The 22,434-nt window shown below is 46.0% G+C and overlaps 1 protein-coding gene across 1 annotated transcript in view; it reads left to right on the top strand.

The window, feature by feature from the left end:
- The window catches only part of LOC147019851 (meprin A subunit beta-like), a 70,029-nt gene extending 50,968 nt beyond the window's left edge, over positions 1-19,061 (top strand). Inside the window, exons 12-14 of the mRNA XM_085894624.1 lie at positions 3,359-3,535; positions 14,056-14,209; positions 17,736-19,061. Coding sequence (XP_085750750.1) covers positions 3,359-3,535; positions 14,056-14,209; positions 17,736-17,847 — 443 coding nt within the window. The 3' untranslated portion in view covers positions 17,848-19,061. The remainder of the gene's footprint in view (positions 1-3,358; positions 3,536-14,055; positions 14,210-17,735) is intronic.
- Positions 19,062-22,434: the final 3,373 nt, after the last annotated feature.

The raw sequence follows: 22,434 nt of genomic DNA, 5'->3' as shown, positions 1-22,434 counted from the left end.
CGTCTATGGGTTAATCGGGTTACCTAATTAATCACGTGGTTTAATTACCGGGGAACACGCCCTCGGTACACCTTGTCCTAACCGGATCACTCTACCGGATCGGATCACTTTACCAGTTCGGATGCAGCCGAGTGACTGCCAAGGACGTACTGGCTAAAAGGAAAGGATCGTTGAGAATAAAGTCCCGGCTAGGCTCGGCTTCGGACCATGCTGGATCAATGAAATAAACAACAAAAACTAGCTGGGAACATTCCTAATGATGATTTATTTACAGGCAATTTACAAAAGAGGACACAGAGCAGACTTAACGCAAAAATTATAACAATAATAATGATAACAATAACGATCTTCTGCAGTCTTACTTAAGCAGACAGGCGCCAGGACACACACAGGACACATACACGCACACACACACAGACACATAAACCCGATGAAGAGAAAGTATTGAAACAAGAAGCGAGAGGAGTTTAGACTACGATCTCGGTTCCTTTGTACTTGATTGCATGAATGCGCCACCAATACGTTTCGGGGGGTTGGGGGAGGGGGAATGCTCCGTGGTGTGGTACCCGAAAGCTGGCACGTCATCGCTGGATTCAGCAGCGCATGTGGCGACCGTGGGCGTGAAGGAGGGGCTTGAGTGGAGAAGGGGCGGAGTCCAGAGTGCGTGGATGGAGTGGGAGGCGGGAACAGGTAGGCAGGTGGGGTCAACGTCGTGTGGGCGGAGACGAGGAGGTGGAGTCCAGACAGCAGGAGGTGGGTCGTGGCGATGTCGGGCAGAGAGTGAGAGAGAGACAAGCGGAGGGACCGCTCTGATCTTTGTAGGACTCACAGCTCAGGGCGGGGGTCACCCCGAAGCGAAGCGTCATCACCTGAATCGGGCGCTCCGATTGGCCCTGACCCCTCACGCGGCCCAATAAATTTGGTCGGAAACCGCAACACTCCGTTTCTGGAAAGTAACGTGGAAAATATTTTGCTCTGACCCCATGACATGACACGAATCGCCCACACCGAACTTGGCGCATGAATCATCCGGCAAAAACCCCCGGGCCGTGCCCTGACGACCGGCCGAGGATCCAGCATGCCCACTCGGGCGTCTGACCAGTGCTGATCAATGCGCTTGCTCCACGTTCGCCAATGTGGCCTGCACTGTACAACATTACCCTGCTTGGTCGCAGCTTCGCTGGCCATGGAGACGAGAAGACTTTCACCATCCGTGAGGAATCAGCTGCTGCCCGCGAGGGCCGAAGGTACCTTGTTATGGAGAAATCCATGTAAGTTTCACGCAGTATGCGCGGATTTGCCATGACCCACGTGGTCAGTGCTCCCGTTTGCCCGATTCTACTAGCATGTGCGCGAGGCGAACACCGATATGTGTCAGATATTGAGGAAATACGATACAAAGTCGCGAATGGTGCATTCGTAACCTGCTTTGTATGATAACAAAGTCGCGAGTGGCGTACGTATCTGCCTTCAAGCACATTCCATACAGTGTGCGGGGTTCAGCCATTACGCACGTGGCCAGCGCTCACGTCCGCACGACTCTGCTCGCGTGTGCGTGGGGCGAAAGCCAATATGTATCAGATATTTGGTTGAAAAGGAATGCGCCGCTTTTACTTCACACCCTCGCATCCCACCCAACGTGGCGTAGAGTCTCCTTTATTGGCCTCCGTATGCGTTTCGTGCATCGTGGGCATCGTGCTGGCTGTGTTTCCTGTGTTGTGAAAAACACCATTCATGCAGCCTCCTAAGAGGTATTCATTCGTATGCCTTTTTAATGCAACTGGCAATCTTCCCCAGATCATGGGAAGCTCGAGTCGATAATCCAGAACTGCCAAGGGCACTGTATGACTCGCCGCACACGTTGTGTTGAGGGCTCGCTTGGGAACGGGGGCTCTGCACTGTTAATGCTCGCGCGTCATCGTTTCCTCGCAGCGGCACCGCACGCACTGGCCTCCGAGAGGACCCATCTCACAGCGAAGGACGCATGTAGCTCAGATTTACCTCAGGAATAATCAGAAAAGAAGAGTAGGGATGAAATGAAGAAAAAAAATTGATGTAAGCAAACCTAGCGATGAGATCATCACAACGCACGCCCCTGTTGTCCCGCTAGACAAAATGGTAGGGACTATCGACACGTATAATAATGGAATAACTGTCTTGGGACCACTATCTGTTGGATGCATGCGGTTCCGAGAACCGCAACAATATTTTTCCCACTGTACACATCTATATATTAATACTGAAGGACCAATTTTGTGCTCCTCCTAGCGGTCGCGTCACGTTTTTCTCGGTAACGTGACCTGGACTGAAAGAAACTTCGTACCTGTAAGAGTGCATCGCAATAGTCAAACTTCAACTCTGAAGCAGAATAAACACTTTTCGTTTTACATTCGTTTACATGGCGATGTGTGACGTCACCACTGAGAGGCGTAAGGACGTCATGGCATCATCGGTCATTCGCTGACGTCATTACGTCTGTCGTTGACAGACCGCCACCGCTGAGAGGTGTAATTCCACTCCTCGAAAATAGCGTCTGCAATGTAAAACCCTCTTCTGCACATGCTGACTACCTCAGAATGTGAATTTGACACAAAAAAATGTCACAAGAAATATTGTATCTTCCATCACGATATTAATACTGAAGGACCAATTTTGTGCTCCTCCTCGCGGTCGCGTCACGTTTTTCTCGGTACTGTGACCTGAGAAGTTTTGACACGGTGTTTGTAAGTCAAAGTAGACACGTGCACAAATCAGGGGACTTCTTCACAAGGAGTAGTGTGCACCAAAAATGTCGTGTACAAAGACGTTTTGTAGGCCTCAAGAGGTAAGGCCATGGAGTACATCGACTGGGATCCGGCTCTTACAAGATCCGCCACTGGTTGTCATATTGGGCTCATGGAACGGAATCTGTCTGTGACGGGGTTTCGGCTAGTCTTAAATAATAGCCTGGTATTGGCTTAGTGGTTGGGGGGCTGGCTCGGCATCCTAGGGTCCTGTGTTTGAGCCCCATTTCCACTGAACTAACACCAGGGGGTTGACTCAGCCTGTCATCCTTCCGAAGTTGGCGAAATGAGTACCAGTGTACTTGTCCCGGTGTATGCCCCGGTTAGAATAGGTGTACCATATCCCTGTGTGTCGTAAGAGGCGACCAGGGTTGGCGTCAGGAAGGGCATCCGTCCATAAAACATTGCCTCAAGAAGGGAAACATGATTGCATGGAGACCGCAAAAAAAGCTAACCCCTGCTCAGCAGGGGAAAATGGCTGTTTGTTTGGTTGTTTTTTTTGTACACATCTTAAATGCACTCATCCACTGGTAAGTATCATCCTAAATTTTAATTTTGTTTATTTCTTCCTGCAGGTTCTATTGTTTTCCGGTGGGATCGGCCAGACAGAGTTGGTCACCAAGTGTATAATAATGGTAGCACCTACTACCGTGGACCAGGTTATGGGTACAGGACATTCCTCCCTCATGTTCATCTTCACAAGCGACAATACATCAGGCGCAGAGATATTGTCCTCCTGATAAATTTTGAGGGTGAGTCAAATGTCTTGTAAGATTTTAATCACAAAACCTAATTAATGAGAACGGTGCTTGGTAAGAACGCATTGTCTCACCTTGCGCGCTCATTCTGATCAATAATACTGTTACGTTTGAGGGGGGGGGTATGCATTCAAAGGGTAATTAGGATGTTTAATTAGGTATGCCATGCTGTTCGAGTGTACCAGGATCTCGATGTAATAAGTAGCAATTCAGTGCTGATAAGTTGTCTAGTAAATGTCCATTTCTTCAAGGGGGAAATGATAATTGTCACGTAATTAGATAGGGACACGGGATAGGGTAAGTGTGTCTGCGTAAACCCCTTTTAGTAGTCCCTGGAGGCTGGCCGTGACGTCACAGGACAGTGCTGCGGATGTCTCCGCCCCGTGATCACGATTGCCGGAAGGTGACTGCGCAGGGCCAATAAAACGGCTCGATTGGAAGTGACGAGGACGGGAGGATAAAAAGGTTCTGTTCGGGGTCGAAAAGGAAGAGGAAGAAGATCGGGACAGAAAGACCGTTTTTTGGGGTGGAGGTTGTTGTGCTGAGAGCGTGCTTGTTGTTGCGCTGATTCGATCCTGTTTTTCATCGTGTCTTGGAGCCTTGCTGAACCTCGTGCCTCACCTTGGTTGGCTCTGGGGTTCTGCTGACTCAGAGTATGGGGTCGAACGGCGGGCGGACCTGCCTCCCTCTCCTGCTCGCAATTTGGCGCCAGAACTGGTTCCCTGGCGGCTGTGAGTGGACTTGGGCCAAGAACAGGAGGTCGACAGCACCACGGTTTCTCCTGCCCCCCTGACGAGAGCAAGGCCAGCTCGTCCGACGCCAATCCAGGGACAGTTGCGTCCACACCACGGTCCACCCTGACCACCAGAAATAGCTACGTTTTGTGTGTGTGTGTGCGTGTACCTGGCGCCTTAGAGGGTTTGAGATTTGTATATTCATTGGAATTGTCTGTGTTTTCCCCACGCCCGATCCCGCACCATCCCGTCGAATCGCCCCGGATCCCTCTTCTTGCCGAGTCTTGTTATTTCTGGTTAATAATAAAAACAAACAAACATCATCAACTCAGTGAAAAGTGACTCGTGCCACCTTCCTCGTCCCGTTTGCGGTAGAGCGATTAGAACCGCCATGTTTGGGTTATAAATAAATAAACCGCCTCCATCGTTTCGGCTCATTCTACGTTGGCGGGACTGTTCAAGTCCCGTGGACGTCACATTGGTGTCAGGGTGTTGGATGTTCGAACCCCTCTAAATTATATTTGGTATCGGGAGAATATACCAAGATTAAAATCTCGCCACGAATTGGAATATAAAATTACTACAGAAAAGCGCGCGAGCGCGGGAAAATTTTGGCGGGATTTTTCAAATTTAAATTAATTGGCGGCAAACGGGACTTCTGCACCATGGCGGATGTGCAGATGTTTGAGGAGGAAGGCCACGTGTCTGGCAGCGAGTCGGGGGAAGAAGGGAGAGACGGGGGTAGGGTTGGAACCTCCCCTATTCCGAGCGTGGACCGTGGTTCATCGCCCGTAGCGGGGCCGGCAGCGCCGGAAACCGGCGCGATGTCGATCCAGACAATGTTGGAACGTTTAATAGGGGACATGACGGTACAAATGGCAAATCAATTCGTGACACAGAGGGCAGAAATGACGGCACAAATGGAAAATCAATTCGTGACACAGAGGGCAGAAATGACGGCACAAATGGCAAAAATGACGGCACAGGGGGCAGAAATGACAGATCAATTGGGGGTAATGGAGATACAGTTGGGTGCACAGATTGATTTAATGAGGGATGAATTGGGGGAAAAGATGGAGAAAATGAAAACTGAGATGCAGGAGTGTGTGGATGTTAAATTGGGAGAAATACAAAGTAAATTCGAGGATAGATTGGAGGAAACAAAGGTAGAAATTACATTGGAGGGGGAAAATATACGGAAAAAATTGGTAGATAAAATTGATGCAACGAACATTCGGGTTGATAAAGTGGATGAAAGCCTGGAATGTCATCGTGCCTGTGTGGATGCTCGTATGCAGCTGCAGGTTGAAGAGTGGGGAGAGTTGAGGAAGCAAGGGATGAATTTGGCGGAGGAGGTAAAAGGATTGGAGGCTCGTTTGGACGAACAAGATAAAATTATGAGCCAAGATGAAGTCTTGGATAAAGGCCTGGTAGAGCCGTCTTTTGTAAGTAGAGTGTCCGGGTTGGTTGAGGAGCAGCTACAAACTCGCGACGGAGCCTTGGAGGAGGTTGTGCGGGCCCAGAAGATCCTGCGGGAAGAGGTGAATCGGTCCATTCAACGTTTGGAACAGGAGGCAAAATTGACCCATGAGACCCTCACCACAAAACATCTTTGGCCACAGTGGGCTCCGAAATTGGATACGCAGCCACAAGGGTGTTTGATCCCTGGGCTGGATTAGGACAAGGGAGAAACTGAGAAGCGGGCCACCGTAAAGTGATCCCCCTGGTAAATTTTGACGGGTCAGGGAGCCTTGAAGCTTTTCTGACGCAATTTGAGTGTATTTCCCGACTAAACGGGTGGAATGAGCGGGAACGTACAGGGAATTTGGTGGCAACGTTGTGGGGACCAGCCGCAGATGTGTTAAACGTGATCGCGGAGGGGATGTTGACCAGCTCCCACATTTGCGAGGCGTTGCGCCGTCGGTTTGGGTTTCCAGCGAACTGTGATCTGGTGCGGGCCCAGCTCCAGCACCGCAGATTAAAGCCGGGTGAGACAGTGCAGGAGCTGGCACAGGACATTTACCAATCAGTCAGGATTGCGTATCGGGACCTAACAGTGGAGGCATGGGACAGACTGGCACTAGAGAAATTTTTAGCTGCTCTTCCTGACCCTGAGGTCCGAGCGCTAGGGGAGCTACAGGATCCACCCACCGTGCACCGAGCGGCTGAATGTGCGGCCAGGCTGGCCTCGTGGAGTCGGCCGGATCGGGTTCCAGAGAGGCCATCGGTGACGATCCGACAGGCGTAGATCCAGGATCAGGGAGGGGGGCTGGGAGAAATTGGCATTACCCAAATGTTTCAGGAAATTTCCCAGAAACTGTCAAGTTTGATAAGGGGTAATTCGGTAGTTGATGCGCCAAAGTGGCGGGGTCCAGCCCAGCCAAAAGAGCAATTCGATTATGGCCGAGGGGGTCCGGAACCGGAAGAGACATTTCACCGATACTCACAGGGGCCTTTTATGGGGAGTTGTTTCCGGTGCGGGCGAAGAGGACACATGCAACGATATTGCCGGTACCCGGCGATAGAGGGACCCTCCAATAGACTTTTAGACTCGGCGAGGGTGAATCCTCCTGCTGAACCGCCAGGTCTATCCGAGATGCCCTTTCATAGGTCGGGTCCCGAGATCACTGTCGGGGGTCGGGGAGACTAGATTGGGCTGAGCATATACGGCCATGCTCGGCTGCTGAGATTGTGGCGAAGTGCCCTCCCTTGGTGAAAATAGTGAATTGTGGGAAAATTGGCATGGGTTTGTAAGTTCTGCTGGGTTTTAGAGTGACAATCGGGACAGTGGGTAATTGATAACAAAGCGGGCACGAGTGGCTGTCCAATGGCTGGTGCGTGGATCGGGTGAGAAGTGCTGTGTGAGTTGTTTTAAGTGAAGAAGTGAAATGTATGGTGCACACGTTGATTTTTTATTGGACATGGTGTGGTAACAGGGAAGGTCATGGTCGGTGAAGTGTTAGAAATGCAGGTGTCACATGTAAGGCCGATGGGGTGGGGAAGTCATGTAGGTTTTGTGGGTGGGGATGATGTGCTTGTCCGCAGGGATTGCTGAAGCTCACGGTGAGCGGGAATTGCGACCCCCTTCAAGGAGATTCACCCCTGTTGGCTAACGGTGACAGTGTCTGGAGGCAACTGGGAGAGGGTCTGGTTGGGCGACCAAGGCAGGTAGGACCTTGGCAACCCACGAAGGCCAGAGGAGCCAGTGAGACCCCTTCCAGTGTGTTGTACGGGATGAGAGCTGATGGCTACCAGGGGGGTGTGAAGCAAAGGGAGCGGGGCGGAGAAACGTCCGGGTTGGACTAAAGCTTACCTGTGGGCATGGTTGCACCTGAGATGCCCCCATCATCTTGTGGTAACCCACCTCACGGCCATGACGGGGTTCAGCCTGCATCATTAAAATGGGGACCATGACCTAGAAATGTGATGATGACCATGGTGTGAGTGTTGTGAAGATGTATGAGTCCCACTCGATCCCGCACAACTTGACATGTGCAGCAAGGGCATGATGTCCGCATAATTTTGGTGCAAGCAAATTTGAAAATTGGCTCCCCAGGTAACGCTGGGTCTATTAGCATCCACTGGGGGATGCGGTCAAGTGTAAATATCCTGTGAATAGTGTCGTTAAGGCTTAGAGTAGGAATGTAAAGTATAAGTGTTGTGTTTTTTTTTTTGTGGAACCTTTTGTTTCCCCTCCCCAGATCACTGGAAGAGTGTTGGGCAAGAGCGATGATCCAGAGGATGGAGTGCAACTTCGCTCAGTGCTCTCAAGTGATAAAATAAAATAAAAAATAAAAAAATAAAACAAAAATGAATGATTGTTTCGGCGAGGATAAGGCCATAAGGGGGTAGTACATTAAGCAGGATAGGTAAGTTAGCTGCGACTCGCTGCCCATTGCCCCTCCTACTTTATTTCGTTAGGTTAATTAGGTGTGAGTCAGTAAGTGTTAAGGCTGGTACGGTAGCGCCTGTGATATACCTTGCAGGAGCTGCGGTACCAGAGGAGGGGGCAGTGTTACGTTTGAGGGGGGGGTATGCATTCAAAGGGTAATTAGGATGTTTAATTAGGTATGCCATGCTGTTCGAGTGTACCAGGATCTCGATGTAATAAGTAGCAATTCAGTGGTGATAAGTTGTCTAGTAAATGTCCATTTCTTCAAGGGGGAAATGATAATTGTCATGTAATTAGATAGGGACACGGGATAGGGTAAGTGTGTCTGCGTAAACCCCTTTTAGTAGTCCCTGGAGGCTGGCCGAGACGTCACAGGACAGTGCTGCAGATGTCTCCGCCCCGTGATCACGATTGGCGGAAGGCGACGGCGCAGGGCCAATAAAACGGCTCAATTGGAAGTGACGAGGACGGAGGATAAAAAGGTTCTGTTCGGGGTCGAAAAGGAAGAGGAAGAAGATCGGGACAGAAAGACCATTTTTTTGGGGTGGAGGTTGTTGTGCTGAGAGCGTGCTTGTTGTTGCGCTGATTCGATCCTGTTTTTCATCGTGTCTTGGAGCCTTGCTGAGCCTCGTGCCTCACCTTGGTTGGCTCTGGGGTTCTGCTGACTCGGAGTATGGGGTCGAACGGCGAGCGGACCTGCCTCCCTCTCCTGCTCGCAATTTGGCGCCAGAACTGGTTCCCTGGCGGCTGTGAGCGGACTTGGGTCAAGACCAGGAGGTCGACAGCACCACGGTTTCTCCTGCCCCCCTGGCGAGAGCAAGGCCAGCTCGTCCGACGCCAATCCAGGGACAGTTGCGTCCACACCACGGTCCAGCCTGACCACCAGAAATAGCGATGTTTTGTGTGTGTGTGCGTGTACCTGGCGCCTTAGAGGGTTTGAGATTTGTATATTCATTGGAATTGTCTGTGTATTCCCCACGCCCGATCCCGCACCATCCCGTCGAATCGCCCCGGATCCCTCTTCTTGCCGAGTCTTGTTATTTCTGGTTAATAATAAAAACAAATAAACATCATCAACTCAGTGAAAAGTGACTCGTGCCACCTTCCTCGTCCCGTTTGCGGTAGAGCGATTAGAACCGCCATGTTTGGGTTATAAATAAATAAACCGCCTCCATCATTTCGGCTCATTCTACGTTGGCAGGACTGTTCAAGTCCCGTGGACGTCACAATACCATCGTTAACGAAACATGCTGCAATTACTGCCCATATATCCGTATCATCCATGTCACATACATCATTCTATTATGTCACATACATTGCCATTGTCTGTAGCGTTATTGATTACTGATTGATTATTAGCATATTTAACAACCATTTTTATGCACATTGAGGCTAAATTGTGTCAATGAAGGTGAATGTGAAAAAAAATTACTAATTCTAATCCCAATGGTGTGTGTGTGCGTGCGTGTGTGTGTGTGTGTGTGTGTGTGTGTGTGTGTGTGTGTGTGTGTGTGTGTGTGTGTGTGTGTGTGTGTGTGTGTGTGTGTGTGTGTGTGTGTGTGTGTGTACGAAGTTTTGGATTGATCGATTAAGCGGTATGGAGAAGACAATTTTTAAAAACGTTTTTATTTTCATTCCAATATGGGTGCCAGACCACGTGACCAATGGCATCATAAATGTAATTCCTCACTCTCATCAGGTCTTAGATCAGATGTATCAAATTTTTTAGATACTTAGGGATTTCAATTCAACCAATTAATGGCTGGAATACCACTTCACCAATGATGTCATTGTTATTACCCTATAAACCCAATGGGGAGATGATGACATGCATCAAGTTTCAATTTTTTTCTTTCACTGGTTTTGGGGAATATATCCAAGTTTTTCTTTTAATTCAATAATGGCTGCGATACCATGTGACCTTTGATATCAGCGTTATCAATGAAATATTCTCCATGGGGAGTCTCTCTTTTGTTTAATGTTTTGCATCGATCAGACAAGCAGTTGCAGATAAAATCATTTTTAAAGCGAAAATTTATCGACGTCGACACACAAACAGAAAAACAGACAGACAGACATATACGGGCGTTACAATCGTCTCGCAAACCTTTCAGGGCGAGACTAACTGGAAAGAGCAATCAGAGATCGTAGACCCTCGACAGTACTTTTGTGGAATATTTTGCGTGGTGGTGTGTTTGTGTTTGTGTGGTGGTGTTTGTGTTTGTGTGGTGTGTAGACAATGAATTGATGATGTAAGGTTATGTTCATACAGAGGAGAAACAGACCCTTTCTGTTTTATTGTATCGACTACTGCATCACTCGGTGTGCCATCCCTTAAAAGCACACTAAGCTGGGTATCTTTTCTGCTGGGATTTGCTAGTTCACATTAAAAACACCTCAATGTCTTTCATGATAAATAGGTGGGTATTACTAGCATCCTGAACAAATTATAAATCCATTTTCTGACAAACACTGAGCGAGGCAAATGCAAAGTATCCAGTGTGAAGAGAGACAGACAGAGCAGACAGACAGAGACGGAGGGAGACAGACAGAGAGCGTGGAGGTGGAAAGGTAGGGGAAGAGATATGGAGATTGAGACAGAAAGATGTGAAGAATTTGTTCAGCTTTTTGAGTGCCTGAAATTTATTATTTTTTGTAGACTGAGTCAAGGCTCATGGAAGAGCAAATACATGAAAGGGATCAGGACTTAACAGGAGAAGAGGAACAGGAGAGAGGGTGGGGGCACCAACAGCTTCATTGAAGGACAAGACAGAGGTAGACTTGGACAATTAATGGGTGTGTGGATAAATGGGGCACAGGAAAGGATGTGGGGGGTGGACAAGATAGATACAAAAGGAAACTCTCAAGAGTGGAAACTGGGCTGGGGTTAACGAAGATAGAAAATATCAAGGTTTTGGATTGGGGATGAACTGAGATTGTGGTAAACAGCTGTCTTGATGACCAAGAGGGGAAAATGAGATTGAAGAGAATGTGGAAGTTGGTTTCACAGGCAGGAAAAAAAACAAGAACAAAGAGTGAGCAGTGATCTTGGATTTAGATAGTTTCACCATCAGGGGTTGATGCTGGATTGTGCACGCCCTACAAAAACCTGGGGAGGGGGCGACAAAGCCTGTAAAGAGCAGAGACTCTGCTTTTGCACGGGAGATTACAATAATCTTGAAGGCCTTGGTTTCCATGGCATTAAGCTGCGAAAGATGTGAGGCAGGGGAGCCGGGCCCAGGGGGAGAACAGTCCTCCATCAAGCAGTGGATGAAGGCTTTGTAGTTGGACAGGAGTTCAGGTGTGACAAGAAAGGAATTTGCATGATGGAGGATGCCCAGTTGCTGACTGGCTTTGCAGGCCAACTTTGAAATGTGGTTTCCCCAAGAGAGATAGTGGCTGGAAGTGAGTGACTGGAAGTGCATGACTGGACATCCTCAAGAGTATTGTTAAGAAAGTAGAGAGTGGGGTTTGCCAAATGGTCTTTTCGGAGAGAGAAAGAGTGAGCTTGTGAGATTTGTCAGGATTGAAAGACACATTCCAAGTGTTTGACCAGTTTGTGATGTTTTTTCAAGGTCTGAAGAGAGGGAAGAGGCTGTGGCCTGCCTGTTTGAAGGATGAGGGATGTCACGACACAGGGTGGAATTATCAGCAAATAGATAAAGAGGATTTTCCAGAGAGTCAGAGAGATTATTGATGAAGATTAGTAATAGGACTGGGGCTTACAACACTGCCTTCGAGCACTCCAGCTTTGAGAGACAGAGGGGAAGAAAGGATGCGGTTGGGAGCCACACATTGGCTTCGAGACAAGAGGAATTCAGGGAGCCATGTGTGGAGTTGGCCTTGGACATCAGAGGCAGAGAGTTTGGAGAGCAAGTTGGGATAACAAGCTTTCTCAGAAGCACGAGATATGTCAAGAGAGATAGCCCTGATTTCATGTCTGACCTCCATTGATTGTTGGCTGAGTAGAAGCAGCATGTGCAAGGCAGAGTGACCTGGTCTGAATCCAAATTGGTGATCTGATATGAGGTAGTTGGAGAAAAGGAAGGATTTCATATCACCTCCAATGATGGATTCCATGACCTTGTTGATGATTGGAAGTAAGCTCATAGGTCTGTAGTTTAGAGGATCCATTTTTGCACCTTTTTATGTTGTGCAGTGATGTTGGCTGATTTCCAAGCATATCGAAGATGACCGAGTGCAAATGACAGGATGAAAAGGGCAGAGAGAGGAAGTGCAAGAGCAGCAGAGCAGGTTTTTAGGACACTTGAGCTGATGCTGTCCAGTCCGGTGGCAGAGTTGAGGGTTGCCAGAAACTTCTCCACCTTCTCAGTTGTGAAAGATGCAGTCCAGGAGCAGTTGGGCACAACTGGTAAGGGTTGATACACAGAGTGAGGGGTTGGAAACACAAGATTTGGGAACAAACACAATTTATGTATTCGGCCTTCAAACGAGCGGAATTGGCTGTGGTGCCGTGTGCAGTGAGAGAAGCGATGGAAGGGGATGTGCAGTGAGAGAAGCGATGGAAGGGGAGCATATACCAGAGACAGGTTTAACAAGTTTCCACCAGCTTTTTCAGGAGGGAGGCAAGGTTGAAAGTTCAATCTTACTAAAGACGAGATGGGATGAATCTTATGCATAAGGAAGAGCAGGAATCTGTGGAAGAATTCCCTGGCTGAGTTCATACCTTGGGCAGTAGATATGTGAGACCAGTCTTGAAAGGACATGGCTGCTTTCAGTCTCTCCCAATCTGCTTGAGTGAACCGCCAGATACACCAGTACCGAGGCAGCACTCTGAGTCAAACCAGAGAGATGTTGACTCTCACAAGCATATGATCAGATGAACCAATTGGAGCAGAGGAAAAGCAGGAGACATTTGCAGGGAAAGGGAAGCTGAAAGGTTTGCAGGACGAGGAAGAATCTGAGAGGGGGTAGCATTGAGGGGTGGGGTGAATGTGGAAGCTTGGAGATGATGGGGTGAAGGGGAAGTTTGGAGAGGGTGGCGTGAGAAGAGATGCAGAAAGGGGGGACATCTGAAGTGGAGAGATGCTGAAGAGGTGCACACATAGAAGGAGTGGGATTGAAAGGATGCGGGCTTGGAGGAGATTTAGGGGAGGATACTGACACGGAGATGTTTGACTGTAGAATTTTGTGAAGGAGATTTGATTGTTGAGTGGTGCAGACAACCTCTGCAAACTGAAGTTCTCAAGATACCCACATTCAACATTATGAGATAAAGATCATGGGATGGTGGAAATAATTGTTGTTGAAGGCAGGGAGAAATGTCATGCTGTGGGAACTGGAGGATGGATGACAGACCAAGCACTTTTGTTGGAAACAGGTTTCCAAAATATGCTTTTTGAAGAAGAGGAAGAATAAATCCTGATGAAGAACACATGGCAAGCTGATGCCAGAGAAGTAAAGGATTTGAAGCTTTTTAAAAAATACGTTTTCAAAAGCGTGTAAAGGAAGAAGGAAGAAGTGTTTTTTTTCAATGAAGATATTGACTGACCATCGAGATCATCAGCCGGGCACCCTCCACCATCGAGGTTTTGATTTAAATCTCAGAATCTCTCCAATCAACTCGTCCATAACGCTAGTTTTGGCAATTCGTCATCAAAGGAGAGGGAGATGGAGAGATATACAAAAGAGAAAGAGAAGGCCTGACAAATGTCTGAGACTCTTTTATTCGATGTTCATCACTTTTCTTTTCTATGAAACAGCAAGGGTCATGGAAGAGCAAAAGCAACAAACAGGCCGTGGGACAACAGTTGGATACAATTAAGAAGAATATATTAAAACTTTTCACAATGATTGTGTTATGACTTATTGCCATTTCAGAGCTCAAAATGGTTAACTTACCAACATTGTTTCTCCAACAAACACAGATATTTCCCACTGGTGGAAACCACAATGGTCGTCAACTACTAATTCACCAAACACAGGAATCAGTGGTGCAACGATGTCACCAATAACAATCTCTCAAACCCAAGGAAACCCTGGTGCAAATTCACTGACAACGTTTGAGACATCTGTATGCAGGTGAGAAGTTATTTTCTTGCACTTGACATTTTTTTAACTTGAACAAGAAATAAACTCAACAGTGAGTTGACTCAGGGATCAAATTGATGTACGAGGGGTGTTTAAAGAGTTATACGAGTGAGATATAGTCATCCAAGGAATGCTAAGGTTTTTATTTCTCATTATCTCGGTATCCTTACTTGCAGGATTCATGGATCGGTGTATGTTTGTGTTTTGTCGCGCTACTCCTCCGATAATTCTGGGCCGATTACATCTAGACTTGGTAAATAGGATCAGCATGATCCCAATTAGTGCATCGGGGTGTTTTTACCTTTGCCGGTGTACTGAGGGATGGGAGAGGTGGAAATTCTCCATGTAAATGTGCATCATGTCACACCACTCCAGGTGGGATAGGGTTCCCATCCTTATTACAAGTACCCACCCTTGACAGCACAATAAATTACAGCACTATATATATATATATATATATATATATATATATATATATATATATATATATATATATATATATATATATATATGTATATATATATATATATATACATACATATATATACAAATTACAGCACCCACCTTTCCTGTCCCCACGTTTTGAATTATGCAGCAAAAGATATTTTGGAGAGGTATTTTGAACTACACATTTGAATAAGTATAATAACACAACCCCCCTCTCGTTGGGTATTACTGGCTGAAGGGAGTGGGTGCTTCTCGTATATGTAATATACTAGGCTGGACAGCATTGAAAATCATCAAGTTTTGGATGTGAGAAAATCAAGTACTCAGATCAGGGATCAAACCAAGTACATGTAGCTAACCACACCAGTTCTCTGGCAATTGAGCTATCGCAGCAATACTCAGTAAATGCTCAATTCTCCCACATATTGCCACTCTCCTCCCACCACTGTTGTGGGACACATCCTTGCCCTCTCCATATATATATATATATATATATATATATATATATATATATATATATATATATATATATATATATATATATATATATATATATATATATATATATATATATATATATATATATATATATATTTGTACTCATGAAATCTTTTTTTTGCCAAATATAGATATTTCGATTTTGGAAATTATCAGAAATTGGTATTTTTGGACTATTACCTCATTCTTACAGTGGCCTACAAAAGTATTCAGCCCCTCCAAAGTTTTCACAATTTGATGCCACCTGACTTTATTTCATGATGACTTCAAATCAAACTTAATATAGAGAGACTTCACAAACTAGTCCAAAGTGATATACTGTAATGCTAAAAAAAAATGCAGATAAAATGTGAATATGTTAGATTAACAGAGAAAATCAAGTGATTCTCAGTTATATAAGTATTCAACCCCTTTAATTAACACGAAATCACTTCAGAAGCAAATTATTTGTTTGAAAGGTTGCAAAATAAGTGTAATAGGTTTCACCTTATGTAATCAGTGTTTTAACTTAATTAAGCTCCCACACTTATCCAAGAAGTTTTAAGATGTGACTCACTTGGTCAACCAACAAGGAAAACATGAAGACAAAGGATCTTTCCAAAGAAGTCAGACATAAAGTGGTGGAGAAGCACCATTCAGGAGAGGGTTACAAGAAGATTTCAAAGTCATTCATTATCCCTTTTAGTGTGGTGAAATCCATCATTAAGAAGTGGAAGATGTATCAGACCACACAGACTCTACCCACATGAGGTTGCCCATCCAAACACAGCAGCCAAGCAAGCAGGAAACTGGTTCGTGATATCACTGTAAATCCAACAATGACTTTGAAAGATCTGCAAGGCTCTTTCCCCGAGATGGGGGTCAGTGTTCATCAATCAACAATATCCCATTCCCCTCACAAAGCTGGCCTCTGGACAGGTGGCAAGAAAAGCCATTACTGAAAAAGATCCATATAATATCTCCCAGGGAGCTTGCAAAAACATCGTCATGATACTGCAGGCATGTGGAGAAAAGTTTTGTGTTCAGACGAGACAGAAATTGAACTTTTTGTTCTAAATTTAAAGCGTTTCGTCTGGCGCAAGCCAAACACTGCACATCACCCAGTCAACACCATCCCTACTGTGAAGTATGGTGGTGTCAACATCATGTTATGCGGATGCTTTTAATCAGCAGGGACTGGCAAGCTTCTCAGGATAGAAGGAACAATGGGACAGTGCAAAGTGCAGCTGAATCCTTAATGAAAACCTGGTTGAGTCAGCCATGAATCTGAAACTGAGAAGGAGATTCACATTTCATTAGGACAATGATCGCAAGCACAAAGATGGACACACTTTCTTTCACTTGACTTTTTTTTTAAAACTTTCGCAATACGAGCACCCAGGTACATTACACTCTGGCTCTTTGGTGGGAAGAATTATTCCAGAGTTATTTCATTGCAAAATAAGCTCAACAGTGAGTTTATTCACTTGACAAAAGAAGATAATAAAAGTTCTTGAGTGGCCCAGTTAAAGTCCTGATTTGAACTCAATTGCACATTTATGGCGAGACTTGAAGATTGCAGTCCATCGACGATCCCCATCAAACTTGGCAGAATTGGAGCAAGTTTCACGTGAAGAATGGGCAAAGATTTCACCATCTCACTGCGTAAAGCTGGTGGAGACCTACCCAACAAGACTCGTAGCAGTCATTGCTTGAAACGGTGTTTCCACCAAGTACTGACCTAAAGGGCGGAATACTTTTACAACCAGTGAATTTTGATTGATACATGTTTTTTTATAGGTATTCCAAACACGTAACCTCCTTAATTGAGAACGGTGTTTAGTTTGATCTCTTCAGTTATTCATAAAAAAATTCATTTGTTTCTTTGTATGTTTCTTTGTAATTCATCTGAATGTGGAATTATTGGTTGGGGGTGTATACTTTTGCAAGCCACTGTACAATCATTCTGAACACCCGTATCTCAGATTAGTAAACTTGTGTGCTGTACTTTCTCCCAAAAGACGACAAATTTTGTCCATCTTTTGTCCGTTTATATTTTTGTGTCCAGGTAATTGCACTATGCACACCTGCACCCTCTCTAATCCTGCGTCAGTATTGGTGTGTCTTCTTGCCCCAAAATACCATATTTTTGTGTTAACACAGATTATTTCATCAGTTTATATTTAAACAGTGTTCATCAACTCGCTGCAGCATTCCTTGAAGATACTTTTCTCCATCAAATGAGGTAAAATAATGGTCAGATATAGATCTTTTAAATAATTGACATGAAATCCTTTGATACAAAACTATTATTAAAGGATATCACATTAGAATAGCTTTGCTTGGAAAAGGTGTAAATTTATGAACAAAATTATTATGTTTTAACAATGAATGAACAATGAGGTAGAGTCTGTGATTGTTGTGAGAGGGAGAGTAAAAATTGTTGATTTTAATAATTTTGGTTAATAATTTCTGGTTATTTGGAATGAAAATGTAATAATTTGACCACGTGATAAACCAGTAAAATCTTAATATCAGAAAAATCTGTGGATATGGCGTGATACCAATTCCTTTGTGAATTCTTCCTTTACAGCAACTGTACGTCTTCGTCCACTGTAGCAAATGCGGGCATTCACCATCAGCACACCATCTTGTATGCATGGATAACCATCTGGTCCATTTCGCTCATCTCTGGTTGGATTTAACCATCCAGGCACTTCCAGTTACATCATAACTTATCTCGATTCACTTGATGAAGAAAAACGAAAACACTCTATTCCCCACATTTTGCTATAATTATGCAGTTATTTATTTTACTTCTTTAAGTTCTCCCCACCCCTCATTGTTATTTATTGGTGCATTGGGAGTGGTGGAGGGGTGTTTGTGAAAGAAAGAGGAGATTCAATTATTAAATTTAATATTGTTGCTCTCTTTCAGAATACAGAGGTCACATACTCACCTTTGAAATAGTCTTGCGAATCTGGAAGCCATGAGCGCACAACAGCTAGAGTCCTTATAGATCAGTTGAATCGTAAGTACGTGTTTCTTGTTAGGGTCCCGTCCCTAGTCTAATGGGAATTAAATGTTCGTGCACTGCGGAGTTATTTTGATAGTCAGGGTTTTCTTTTACATTTTTACATCACTTACAATTACAACAACGCCGTCGTTCCATCCTGACACCATAACGCTCGCGGTGGGCGGAGTTCAAGAAGGACTTGGCATCTCTCTGGACCAATCAGAGAGATGCAAGCGAGTTTGCTGTCGGTCGGCGAATGAGAGCCCACGCAGGACAATGTTACTCCTCTTCCTGTTTGAGGGGCGGTCCGCCGTGACCCGCCACGCCCCCCCCCCCCAGTCCAATCAGCGGACTTGGCGCCCCTTTTGGCCAATCACAGGCGTGACGAGCGCATTTGCGCGCCAAAACCGTCCAGTGAGGGAGAGCGGGTCGGAGGAGGCGGCTCCTCCCCTCTGGAGAAGGAGCGAACAATTGTTTGGCGCTATCCGACTGGTAGTAGTTGGTGTTGGTCTGCCGGATCGCCTGGCCTTGCCTGCCGGCGCTCGCTGCCTCGTCCGCGCTGGTTGGTGTCCGCCCTTCATCCTCCGTCCCGGGTACTTGGAGTGGCATCGTGGTTGCGGGTTCGAGTCCTGCCAGTCCAGGACGTCGAAGACCACACGAAGTGGACAGGTCCAAGATAGCTCTGGTTTCCAGCTCATCTTCACTCGAGCTGGGAACCTTCAATAAAGACCCTACGGGGTCCATTTCTTTGGGTGTGTGTCTGTGTGCAGGCCTGTCTTGTCAAGTAGAATTGTTAAGTGCTTTCGCTTGTACATTGACTGCATTTCTTAGAGTCGGATAACTCTGCTCTTCTATGTTCCCCTCCCTGCCTATTGTAAATAAATATCCATTTTGTTGAATGTATCAGCTCATTTCTGTGTTTCTTTCATTGGCTTAGCATGGTGCGTGTTGGAAAATTGTGCACTTGGTCCGGCGGCCCTGGTAACTCCGCTCGGTTATGCCGGATCCGAGCCGTTACCGCGACTCGGATCGGACAGAGTCGGCCGAGGGTGTGGATTCCCCGGTAGTTGGACGGCGTGAGTACTTAGGTAAATTGGAGTTAGACAAGTGGACCCTACCTCAGATTAGATTACCTCATTGCGACCACGGTCCTGAAAGGGACCCGTGCCTCTCGGAGTTCTCCGAGAAGCACGATCTAGATTCCGGGTGTTCGGTGGAGCCGACTGTACTGCTCCACCTCGCGGTCGTGCTCGCCACCGACACCCGGCTCCACAACAATATTTTGTCTGGGTTTGATTCCTTTACCCAACTCTAAGTTCTTGGATTGGTGGGTGGCCGACAGGCTGTTGATTCACAAAGTGTCACCCTTGTTGATTGTAGTCAGTGATATAATATTTCTATTTCAATCTATTTACATTCTTACTTTGTTCACATAATTGTAATAAAGGTCTATGAAGCATATTTATTTCTTTGTTTAGTCATTACAAGATGGATTGTTTTGTGGTCTCATCTTGGGTGTTGTCGATAAAATGATCTGCCTTTCTGACAGTACAGAGGAAGTTGAGGAAGGAGTTCAGTTCCCATGACCCGGAAAATGTAAATCCATTCAATAGTCTGTTGTACTTGGACGAAGGTAACATTGTTACCAGCCAAGTGTGTGCACTTAATGTGACAGTGTAGGATATTCTCCCTTGGGTGATTGGCATTCCCCAATATAAATCATTGCATTTCCCGTCAATGGAGGCAGGAATATCAAAAACAAACACTTGGGAGAATGCTTGGGAAGAACCTAAACTTCTTTCCACACAATATTAATGTGAAGCAGAGATTGATAGCTGTTCATGAAAAAAAAATGCATCAAACCTGTGATAAAGAAGGCTAATTATTCCGGTCCTCACATGTAATTGTGCTGTGGTGAGGTGACATCCCTTTGACTGGAGATATCAGCAGAAAATGAGATTTTTGGCACTTGAAAGCCCACGTGAGATCTGCGAAACTGCCCTCCATCTTTCGAAGGTGATCGTCTCGTGTACTATCTCTAAAGAGAGAGTGATGGTAACCTTCTTTTTTGATGGTTACCTTAAGGGGAATGACTACTTGCAAATGCGGCAGACATTGTTCTCTATGGAATTGTGATGTCATAATTTACCATGGAGACAATAATGGTTTCAACAGAAAGGAGCATACCTGGCAACACGGATAATGTCTTGAATTACCTCCATTCCCGAATACTCAGTGGCAGGGTCACCTCTCAAACTGGTTCTCTGCACACTTTGATGAAGGTCGTTCTTGCCCATTGACATGGGGTTCATTTCATAGCAAGTCCAGAGATGCTCTCTGTCATGCACAGATTTATCCCATCTTGTCTTCAGTTGTCATACCCTTCCTCCTTCCCATGATACACTGAAGCTTGTGGTGAGGCAGTTCACCTGAAACAACTTGACTTTGCCTCATGGAAGGCAAATCCTACTGACGGCAATCTCAGTTCCTCCCACAAAGCTTGGAACAAGTGTGTGTCTACCCTCAGGAGAGCCAGGAAATGACATGTTTCTCATCTAAAGTCTGAACTCTCAAACCTGTTTCCCTCCTCCAAATCCTGGTGGAATCGAGATAAGTCTCTTTCTGGTGTATGTTTCCCCTCCATCCCCTCACTTACCTCAAAATGCTACATCGCTGACACTGCATGTGAAAAGGCTGAATGCCTAAACTCTGTGTTTGCGTCTAAATCTTGCATTTCAAACCCATTGCTCTGTGTACCCAACTTACCCAGTCACACCCAACTGTCCCTGGACTCTGTGTTCTTTTCTCCTGAGAAGGTGAAGAGCTTGCTGTCAAACCTATACTCAGATTCAGCACCGGTCCAGGTGGCATCAGCCCACGTGTTCAAAAAACGTCCTCCACTGCTCTTGCCCAAAAATCTTGTCTCTCTGTTCTCTTCACCCTCTCATTTGCTCAAGGTCATCTGCCATCTGCTTCGAAATCAGCAAATATTACCACTCAACATAAGAAATGTGCAAAAACCAATCCCTGCAACTGCAGACCAATCAGCCTGCTCCCAATCATCGGCAAGTTCATGTAATCTATCAGCACTTCCGACATCAAATCTTTCCTCTTCTCCAATGGCTTGATTTCCGACGATCAATTTGGATTTAGACTGGGTCAAACAACCCTGGACATGCTACTTCTGCTTTTCCAACAATGGATGGAGGTCCTCAGTGCCAAACATGAGATCAGGGCTATCTCTCCAAACATATCATGAGCTTTCGATATGGTCTGGCATCCCGCACTGCTTACCAAACTTTCTTCTTATGGAATCCAAGGCAATCTCCACTCATGGCTCATGGACTTACTCTCCTGTCACTGTCAATGTGTAGCTCTTAATGGAATCCTCTCATCTCTTCTTCCCATCCAGGCTGGAGCTCCTCAAGGCAGTGTTCTGGGACCTGTGCTTTTTCTTTTCAGCAATGATCTCTCACACTTTCTGGAAAATCCTCTTTATCGCTTTGCTGATGACTCCACCCTCTGCCATACCATATCTCATCCATCTGGTTGGCAGGCAGCAGCCTCTTCACTTTTTGTAGACCTGGATAAAATCACAAGCTGGTCAAACACTTGGAATATGTCTTTCAATCCTGACAAATCCCACACCCTCACCGTGTCTCTCCGAAAGGACCGTCTGGAAACCCCCTAGCCCCATCTACTTTCTCAACAATCCCCTTGATGAAGTCCTTTCATTCACGCTTTTGGGTCTCACTATCTGCCACGATCTTTCCTGGGAAAGCCACACCTCCAAGCTTGCCTCCAAAGCCAGTCGCCGACTGGGCATCCAACGTCGTGCAAAGTCCTTCCTTGGCATACTTGAGCTTTTTATCATTTTCAAAGCTTTCATCTGCAGTCTGATGGAGTACTACTCTCCCCTCTGGGCTGGTGCTCCCACCTCTCACCTTTCTCAGCTTCACGCTGTGGAAACCAAGGCTTTAAGATTATTGGTATCTCCCACGATGAAGCTGAGGCTGTGGATCTTTTACTTTCTCACAGAGGCAGGTTGGTGGTCTTTCTGTCTTCTACCATATCCTCTCTGGCTTTGCTCCCCCCCCCCCGATTGCTCTGTCTATGCTCTCTCTCCCCCCCTATATTTTTTCAGGGCACTGAAGGTCCAGGAAAAAACCCCTGGTGAAACTGTGAAAATCAAGAATCACTGCTCACCTTCACTCTTTCATTCCTCTTTTTTTTCCCACCTCTGGAACAAACTCCCACACTCTCTTCATTCCCGCTG

This window comes from Eptatretus burgeri, chromosome 9, assembly GCF_056783735.1.
Source record: "Eptatretus burgeri isolate ZD-2024b chromosome 9, Ebu_testis_v1, whole genome shotgun sequence".
Taxonomy (NCBI): domain Eukaryota; kingdom Metazoa; phylum Chordata; class Myxini; order Myxiniformes; family Myxinidae; genus Eptatretus; species Eptatretus burgeri.
Note: the sequence above shows the minus strand (reverse complement) of the source record. Positions and strands in the feature narration are given on the sequence as shown.